Genomic DNA, 8610 nt, shown 5'->3' with positions numbered 1-8610 from the left:
ATATGATTTTTATCTCCGAGTCATTTTTATCACTGGGCAACAATGTTAAATGGGTATTAACTACTAAACGTTTTGAACCAGGTTAAATAAGTGGCTGAACTAAGACAGTAAATTATATTTAAAGAGTCGGTTCATAAAGGTACTGTACCTTTGCAAATTTATCAACTCATTATGTGATACATTATTTCCTTACAACATATACTAATGTTTTTCACTGGACTTATTGACTACCAACGTTTTGTACCCTGCTTTGAACATCTATTAAAATCTTTTTATTACTTTTGGGTGTGTAAATATTTTGATCACTTTTGTTTATTTTTTCTTAGCATGGGTATCTTGAGAGGAAGTCTCTGTTATTTTATTTCTGTTGATCTTAATCTTATTATATCTTTTTTAAAAATTGTTATAATCACTGACTTTTAGTTAGATAGCCTTGAGTATTGACAGTTGTTTAACATTTATACTGATTCCTGAATCTATTTAATTATGTTAATGTTGTAGATGTCTTTAAAAGGAGTTGAGTTTTGAAAGAAAAATTCTTCAAGCAAAGCACTCTATAATTGGTGATAAAGTTACATAATTACAAGAAAATGGTAAGCTTTAGAACTTTTCAACTAGTCTATATTTGATTTTTTCTCCTTGAAGAGCTTTTGTCTTTCAAATGTTGTATGTTTCATTATTTATAGTATGTATTTTTGGATAATCTTCTATATATTTTATTTAGTCTAATTTGAAGATGGAAAAAAAAAAGAAAAAAAAGAGAGAAGATACTGCAAGAATGATGATAAAATTTGGGGATTAGAATTTTTAATTTTGATTAGAGACTAAATTTTACCATAAAAATTTACTAATCTACCGTTCGCTAGTAGTTAGCTATCCAGTGTATCATGGAGGAGTCCAGATTAATTTTGCAGTGATGCCAGATAGACGGAATGTGTCGAAAGAATGAATTTAAATCTTAGAATCTCAGGACGAATATAGATAACTATTAATTTTAGAAACTATTATAAATCTCCAGTATAATTTAGGGACCAATTTAAAACTTAACTCACAAAGATATGACTAACATCTTAAAAATTGAAGAAAGCAAATATTCGATAAGCCTAAAATAAGAGTCCTTTGCCCTTAAATTTTTCAGGCCATTTAGCTTTTCTTTTTCTTTTTCTTTTTCCCTTTCCCTTATTTTTATAATAGAATTTCTTAATGGTGGCACCTTCTTGTATCTAGTAGACTCTGTCTCTCTCTCTCTCTCTCACGGTGTCTGAAGAAGCGAATATTCGATCGGTGGTGAAGCATGGCGGCGTGGACTGCTGCGGCGGCTCGACAAGCCTCCAACATGACTCGCCTTTCCTCTATCAAACCCCATTCTCTCCTTCACCGTCGTGGCATGGCTGGCGGCGGCGGTAACTATTTCCTTTTCTTGAACAATTTTCTCTTGTCTCGTGGTTACAAATCTATTGTTCTATTGCATGTTGAAGAATTTGCTCTTATGTATTTATTTATGTTTGTTGCTGAAAAGTTTTAGTCTTTGTATGAAATCTTGCGTAGGATTTGCAGTGTAGGCTTTTAGGTTATGTGCCAATCAATTATTCCAATTTCCAAACATGTTTTATGTATAACTGACTCAATTTTTATTGGATAGTTTATAATAATGTCGGAAAATAAATCACTGCATAAGGGAATGGGAATTCCTTCTATGAAAATAAATAAATGAATAGATAGATAAAGTACTTTGTGTATGGATAGCAATCATAGCATCTATAATTTTGTGTTGACATGCAATGCTGCATCTTGATCTTAGTTCTGTCAATGGCATAGTGTCTTCGCACTAATTACTAAGAGTTGGTACCTGTATTTTGACACACACAGATAACAAGATACATATATTTGTTTGGAGAAATTAGACAAATGTGGCAATAGAAAAATGTTTGTTTTGAGATAAAATTTGCCTGATTTTTAATGTGGATTGTGATCCTAGTTGTGGATACGAGCACAAACACTCATAAAACGAATCTAAATGAGGAGTGTTTGATTTTTCCAATTCTGTACTATGTTGATTGTTGAATTATATTCATGATGGGGCCCTAATAAGGAACTATGACTGTATGCTATAGCTTGTTGGGAAGTGTCTTAATGTTGCAGGTATGTATTAATGTTATTATAACAAGAAGAGTCCACATATTCATGATTTTCATACTGATATTTTCTCAGCCATGGAGCTTAATGTCATAACGTGTTAGAAATGGGTTGATACTGAATATAAACTTCTGATCCAAGTGGAATGACAGATGAAATGAAATACATCCTGCCCTTTTTATAATGAATCACTTGCCTATATTACCTTTATATGTTGCAGATCCTCATGGACCTCCAAAGGTGAATATGTGGGAGGACCCAACAAGTCCATCTAGGTGGAAAGAAGAACATGTGAGTAACTTTCTGTGTTTTTGGATCTGTCTAATATATCTTAGTTTGAGATTTTCCTGATTGACCATGTGTTTGATGGCAAATCATGTTATCTGCAAGAATATACCACTGGAATTTTTTCTTCCTTGCATGTGTACTCTTGATCTGCTTTTAGAATTCGAGCTGAAGCATAAACACTAATTCAAACACGCTTGACACTACATATATGTGGAGACATGCCAAACTCTTTCACATTACACACTTTGAAGGGGCAGGAGGAAAAAAGATATATCAATAAGTTGTCTATCAGCACGAGATTGGTCTCTCTGCATACAAGTTATATTGACATTGAAATCCAAAAGAACTTCTCTCATTCGTATTAAAACACTACCGTTCACTCATGGGATAGAAAAGATCACAAGCTAATATTCATAGGGGGACTTCATTGTCGTGTTTCCCTTATATTTGTTTATGGTAATATTTTTAGTTTTTTCTGAATCTTCCGCCGTTGCAGTTTGTGCTTGTTTCGTTGGCTGGGTGGGGCGCATTCATCTATGGGACCTACAAGTTCTTCACTAGAGGCAAGGGCAACAAAGAAGAGGTACATAATTTTACCTTCATTGGAAGTCCGAATTCAGTTTTGTGACTGCATCTTACACACTGAATTTGCGGGGCAATTTATCTTCTTCTCATGATTTTACTTGATAAACTTTCTATGTTTGCTTGTTACATTTAAATCTACAAAAACTTAGTGAGAAATTATTTATCCTTCTAATTTATAAACAAAGAAACTAATGAGTGCTTTTTATGTTCTCACTCTTTATTTAGAAATCAGGAGAATATTTAGGAAGATGTTCAGGAAGATATATCATTACTGAATTGTAATTGGCATGGTTTCTAAGTTTGGGTTCTCTTTCTTCAATTCATGAAATTACCAACCTAGTTCCCAAGGTTCCAAATTTCAGTTAGATATGCTAAATGTGACTGGCATGATTAGGCTAAATGCATATTCTACCATTCATATATCATTCACAAATTTTATTTTCGGATTTTCTGCGCATCATATCAACTTGCTTAGGACTCATCTTGTCACGTCTTGCTGCAGAAAGTTGGAGAAGCACCAAACAAGGCTTGAGGTTGTTACTCCATAGAAACGATATACCAGTTGCTTAATAAGTTGCCCTACTCAGATTTAGTTATAGGTATTGTGTTATTTACTTTGTGATGAGACATGCCAGTTTTGGGCATTTGTGGTGGCTTGTACATGTACATGACACATAAAAATGGTTTGGGAATAAATAATTACACCTTTTAGAGAATTATTTACCGTTATGGTATTTCTATTACCATGCAAATTATCATCAAAGGTTTTAGCATTTTGTAGATTAGAAGCTTGGCTGCTGGGTTTGAATTTTAACTTTGATTAAACTCTTTCATAACATCATATTCGTCAACCATATTGTATGCCCTTTGGTGCATGCTGGTACATATGAGACGAATTCTTGTAAGTTAAAATTGATCTACCTTTGATATTATTTGTGATACACAACTAAACATATGCATTAACACTAGAATATGTTTAAATAAACTTATTTTATTTTAATGAAAAAAAGGGAAGCTATTTTTGTGTAACCAAAATCAAACATATATATGCTTTTAATCTCAGAAATGGATGAAAATAAGATCCCATTAAAAAATTTCCAGGATTCCCATCCACAAAAGCATAGGACCTTACACTTAGGTTAGAGCCCTTCCCTTCTTTTCTCTTTTCCAGAATCAAAATTCATAAACACCCATTATGAATAACTTCAATGTTTTACAACTTACAAATAACTGAGAAATTGCTGAGACTGGTAACTTGCAGCATGTCATAACAATGGAAAAAATTGCAACCACCTTCCCCTACCAAAAATATCTATGTTCTGTAGTAAGCACAGAATATAGAGGTATGACATGAGAAACATCACTGTCAAAATCTTATATTACAATTGCAATGTTCTCACCATACTCCTGTCCTGTCTATCAATATATCTGTAACATTTTTTCCTTGTGTCTTCCAGGACAAAGGAAAATGTATTCTGCAGCCACATCTTTACCTTAACAATTTCAATTCCACCTTGTAATGCTGCAACCAAAGTTGATAAGAAACAGCACCAAAAATTCTTAGCAAATACTAAGACATCTGTGTCATTATTAATTATTCCTCATCCTAATTGGATCCTATAAAGGTGGATTTTGAGCATAGATAACATCCAAGTGTTGTTTTCTCTTTCTGTGAATACTTACCAACTTGTTATGGTTGTGATGTGAATACTCAATCTGCGTCTTTGATTTCAGCTTCAACATCAATCGCTCTACTCGAATCTTTCTCTGCAATGACATAAACGATGACACATAATGTCATCAAATCAAGATTGATAGTAAAAAGAATAGATCATTGGAGTTAGCTACATTGTATTCAATAAATTGTACTTTCAAGGTTACCATTTCTAGAACTGGAGAAATTGTTGAATGCTTGCCCAAATGTTGTTGTAGATTGGTTTGAAAACTTCACAGAGTCCTTCACAAACTCATTGCCAACAACTGATATCAAAGTAAATTCTTCAACAGCGAGAAATATGCACATTTTGATGCTCAAAATAAAATGATACTCAACAAAAAACTGTACATGATAATAAAGCATTCTAAGGCATTACTTTTGAGGTACCAAACTGAAATGAAATTGTCGCATAATCATGAAGAGAAGGACATCATTTTCTCCTAAATTAAGGGATAAATTAAAACAACATTATTTCTGAATGAATCATTCTATTTTAAGGTTGCATGTCTTTCAAACATGTATATTTTTTCATGTCATTTGACACACACATCCCCACCACCATGGGACTAGCACTATATTCGAGACGAAAAGAAAAATCAGAACTCACTCAAGCAGGCAGAAATCAATAGTTGTTAGCGACCAACTTGCAGTTCAAAATCAGAATCATAGAGAAGAAACACAAATCAGAGCCAATACTTCATTGATCATATAAATAAGTTAACAGTGTGCAGACTGATATCTATGAAAAGATGTATAGATAAGTAATCAATGGTGAGAGAGTAAATTAGAATGTCTAAAATTACAGAAAAGCACCTACGAATGAGGCTTCATTATCATGCAAGTGATAATAATGTATCCATGCAAAAAGTATAGCAAATAGTATCAACAAAACATAGTCATCAGTCATCAACTATCAAGCACAACACGCTTTCAAATTAGGTTAGGCCCTAACTAGAACATTAACAGTTTTAATTGATAACAATAGGTTTTGATGCTCTTAAGTGCAAAAAAGAATCCCAAAGTTATGCCTTGAATAAGAAATCATGAATGTCCATTAATACTTAATAGAATTGATAAAAAATTTGTAACAGAAGATGCATCATGTAGTTTGCAACCAAAGCTAGAAATGATTCTGTGCAATACTGACAAATGGCAAGGACTTAAGGACTAACAAGCAAACAACTAAAAAACTGGGCCCTTACCAGAAAAAGGTTGACCACAAAAAGGGCACAACTGCAAATCATCATTTAGAGAGGATCTGAAACATATTAAAGATTACTAAATGAAGGTAGCTACTGCTATCAATACAAAACAAATAATCTATAAGCACACTTAGCAATATGTATTGAGCAAATCTTACTTGAAAACCTGAAAATCATTTCCACAATTTGGACACTGCATTGAAAAGAGAAAAGAAAAAAGATCAATAAAGGTAAGATCACCTTAGCATTAAAAATTCTCAATATTCCAAGCACTCATAAATGATGGCAACAAAATATTGGGATCAAAATAATGTAGATGCTGGTCTGATGGGTGTGTGTATATATATTAAATAAAAATAAAAAAATAAACAGACTATAACTATAGTATTGTACCTTTCACTTCAAAATTTCTTACAAAAATGCTATAGTAACGTACCTTTCACTTCAAAATTTCTTACACTAAAATTAGCCACTAATGTATCTGTGTATAAATATATGCCTGGTTTAATTTATTTTTAATGTGTATTTGTATTCCAACATGTATTTTATATTGGTGACCGATTTTAGTGTACACGTAGCATGGTTGAATTTTTTATACTACAAAAATCAAATTCCCAAGAACAAATAACTTCAAGTTTATACATGTAAATGCAATATATCAAAGCAATTACCAGTCTGCAATATATACCATAAAAAATAAATATAGAGTTAAAAAGCAAAATGATGATAGTGAATTTTAAAAGAAGCCTCACAGTGCCTTGCATTATATCTCGTCCAGCCCACCAGAGGAAGAAACCAATACCTACTACCGGTATGAGAACAGCAAAGATCTGGAGAAAAGGGAAAAAACGAAAATCAAACCACTCAAGTGATCTAATACACTTGCTAATTTTTAAGGAGTAAGTTTATTGAAAGACACTAGGAACCACCAATGAAAAATTATCAAAGTTCTTCTCCAAGTAAAAGTAATTTACATAAAGTATTTACAACTTATAGTCTTTTCTATTTTTAATTTCTCTGATATATTGCAGTGAATAATGCTGATATTTTACAGTGTGAAAAATGGATGTGAAAGCAATCACTAAGAGCTGATAACTTCAAGTCATATAATCAATTGATTAAGTACCACCAAAATTTAGCTCTTCTCTAATCCGCTATTAATCTTCAACCTTGTTCAACAGTACTTTCTTCTCATAAGGTCATGTGCTAAAAAGAGTTTCAACTTTCAAGAAGTTAATATGCAACCATTGGTTTTCTCAATAACGGTTTAGATGCTACACTAGTACAAATTACTCTCAATACCATTAATCCATTGGTTCTAGCTACAAAATCAGTTCTCTCTAATCTCTATTCAAGGGTAAGGCTGCATAAACCTATTTCATTGTTTGATGGTAGTAAAATCCTAGGACAAATATCGATTAATTATTGAACACAGACCTAAGAAAATGGAGCCTGCCATCAATAGAATAGCTTAAGCATGTGCTAAATCACTCAACACATAGTAGATGAATTACTCAAAAACCAGAAGTAATATAATATACCACATAAATTTGGACTATTGATACTTTTGTGACAATTATAAGATGATTAAGTTAAACATGATCGAATTAAGTTTAAACCAAACCAAGATAGAGAGTGTAATAAAAAAAAAAAAATACCCAATTTGAAAAAATAGCATCCAAAATCCAGCCAAGCTGCCCAGTCATTGAAAGATAAGTTAATCCAATAGCCAAAGCAAGATTACCCAAAATCCTAACATTAGCTCCATCGTCTCTTCCACCACCACCACCACCACCATTGAAGCCAAACCCTTGATTGTTCCTCACTATAACAACCCTCTTGCAACCCTTATTCTCTTCCAACAAAATCCCATTTCGAAACACTGCCCCACCCAGTAACAAGGATCCCCTCCTCTCTCTGCAAGTTATGTGCTTGTTGTTGAAGTTGTAGCTACCCAGATGAAAAGAACAAAACTTTGAGTCCAACTGAGAGAAAGAGAAAGTGGGTATCTTCTTGCATGTGGTGGCACCACCATGGAAGAAGCACTTGGGCCTCAAGTGTGAAACTTGGGTCGTGAAATGAACGAGTGTGGTCATGGGGGAAACAAAGTAACAAACAACAAGATTTATGAACAGGGAAATGAATCTAGTAGTACTATATTGGAACTTCAAGTGTTCAACTTGGGATTAGACATTGAAACCTGGAACCTTGTAGAGGATATGTGATGAACTCATGTGACATTATATTGTTTCACACTCATTTGTTTTCCTTCACATACACACTAAGAAAAATCCAATGAAGCTTTTGTGCCACATGCCACGTAGGCATCATAGTTTATCTACTAAACTCCAAGTAAATAACTTAATTAAATTTCTCTTAAAAAAATTTAAATAATAAATATTTATATTAAAAATAATTTATAAATAAATTATTTTTTATTTAATTTTTAATTAAAAAAAAATATTATAAAAAACAAATACTTAAATAAATTTTAAAAAAAAATTGAATCAAAGGGAGCTCAACACAATAGAGTGGAGCAATGAAAAGAGCTACAAACATTAACAGTATTCAAGATAACAATCAACTCCTAGTCATCTTCGGCATGACCATCAACAACCAAAGGACTCACCACCACTCCATTCCTCAGAGTACGTAACCGACCTGTTTATAATGTCCTCCACC

General features: G+C 32.8%; 2 protein-coding genes across 4 annotated transcripts; one reads left to right on the top strand and one right to left on the bottom strand.

The window, feature by feature from the left end:
* The first annotated feature begins 1183 nt into the window (after positions 1 to 1183).
* On the top strand, positions 1184 to 3728 carry LOC107462542 (uncharacterized). Its single transcript, XM_016081143.3, has 4 exons — positions 1184 to 1403; positions 2357 to 2427; positions 2921 to 3007; positions 3512 to 3728. Exons 1-4 carry the CDS (start codon positions 1295 to 1297, stop codon positions 3539 to 3541), a joined length of 297 nt encoding a protein of 98 aa, XP_015936629.1. The 5' UTR covers positions 1184 to 1294; the 3' UTR covers positions 3542 to 3728.
* A 460-nt stretch (positions 3729 to 4188) lies between these two features.
* On the bottom strand, positions 4189 to 8201 carry LOC107462541 (uncharacterized). 3 transcript variants are annotated; one of them, XM_052252918.1, is made up of 7 exons: positions 7587 to 8199; positions 6681 to 6758; positions 6087 to 6121; positions 5929 to 5984; positions 4891 to 4989; positions 4696 to 4776; positions 4189 to 4541 (listed from the first exon to the last, which is right to left on the bottom strand). In XM_052252918.1, exons 1-6 carry the CDS (start codon positions 8022 to 8024, stop codon positions 4721 to 4723), a joined length of 762 nt encoding a protein of 253 aa, XP_052108878.1. In that variant the 5' UTR covers positions 8025 to 8199; the 3' UTR covers positions 4189 to 4541; positions 4696 to 4720. The 3 variants fall into 3 exon arrangements, with proteins under 3 accessions (XP_052108878.1, XP_015936628.1, XP_052108879.1); XM_016081142.3 differs by having other exon boundaries at positions 4189 to 4531; positions 4693 to 4776; positions 7587 to 8198; XM_052252919.1 differs by lacking the exons at positions 4189 to 4541; positions 4696 to 4776; positions 4891 to 4989 and adding an exon at positions 5084 to 5166 and having other exon boundaries at positions 7587 to 8201.
* Positions 8202 to 8610: the final 409 nt, after the last annotated feature.

The sequence above is a fragment of the Arachis duranensis genome, chromosome 8 (assembly GCF_000817695.3).
Source record: "Arachis duranensis cultivar V14167 chromosome 8, aradu.V14167.gnm2.J7QH, whole genome shotgun sequence".
Taxonomy (NCBI): Eukaryota; Viridiplantae; Streptophyta; class Magnoliopsida; order Fabales; family Fabaceae; genus Arachis; species Arachis duranensis.
The sequence above is the reverse complement of the archived record's forward strand: the minus strand, read 5'-3'. Positions and strand labels throughout refer to the sequence as shown.

Excerpts from the sequence above, each read along its gene's own strand:
- LOC107462541 (XM_052252918.1), bottom strand. The coding sequence starts at position 8,024 with ATGACCACACTCGTTCATTTCACGACCCAAGTTTCACACTTGAGGCCC. Across the intron at positions 6,759-7,586 it reads ATGCTATTTTTTCAAATTGG|ATCTTTGCTGTTCTCATACC; the intron begins GTATTTTTTTTT and ends CCTTTTCTCCAG. Across the intron at positions 6,122-6,680 it reads GAGATATAATGCAAGGCACT|TGTCCAAATTGTGGAAATGA; the intron begins GTGAGGCTTCTT and ends TTTTCAATGCAG.
- LOC107462542 (XM_016081143.3), top strand. The coding sequence starts at position 1,295 with ATGGCGGCGTGGACTGCTGCGGCGGCTCGACAAGCCTCCAACATGACT. Across the intron at positions 2,428-2,920 it reads CTAGGTGGAAAGAAGAACAT|TTTGTGCTTGTTTCGTTGGC; the intron begins GTGAGTAACTTT and ends CCGCCGTTGCAG. Across the intron at positions 3,008-3,511 it reads GCAAGGGCAACAAAGAAGAG|AAAGTTGGAGAAGCACCAAA; the intron begins GTACATAATTTT and ends GTCTTGCTGCAG.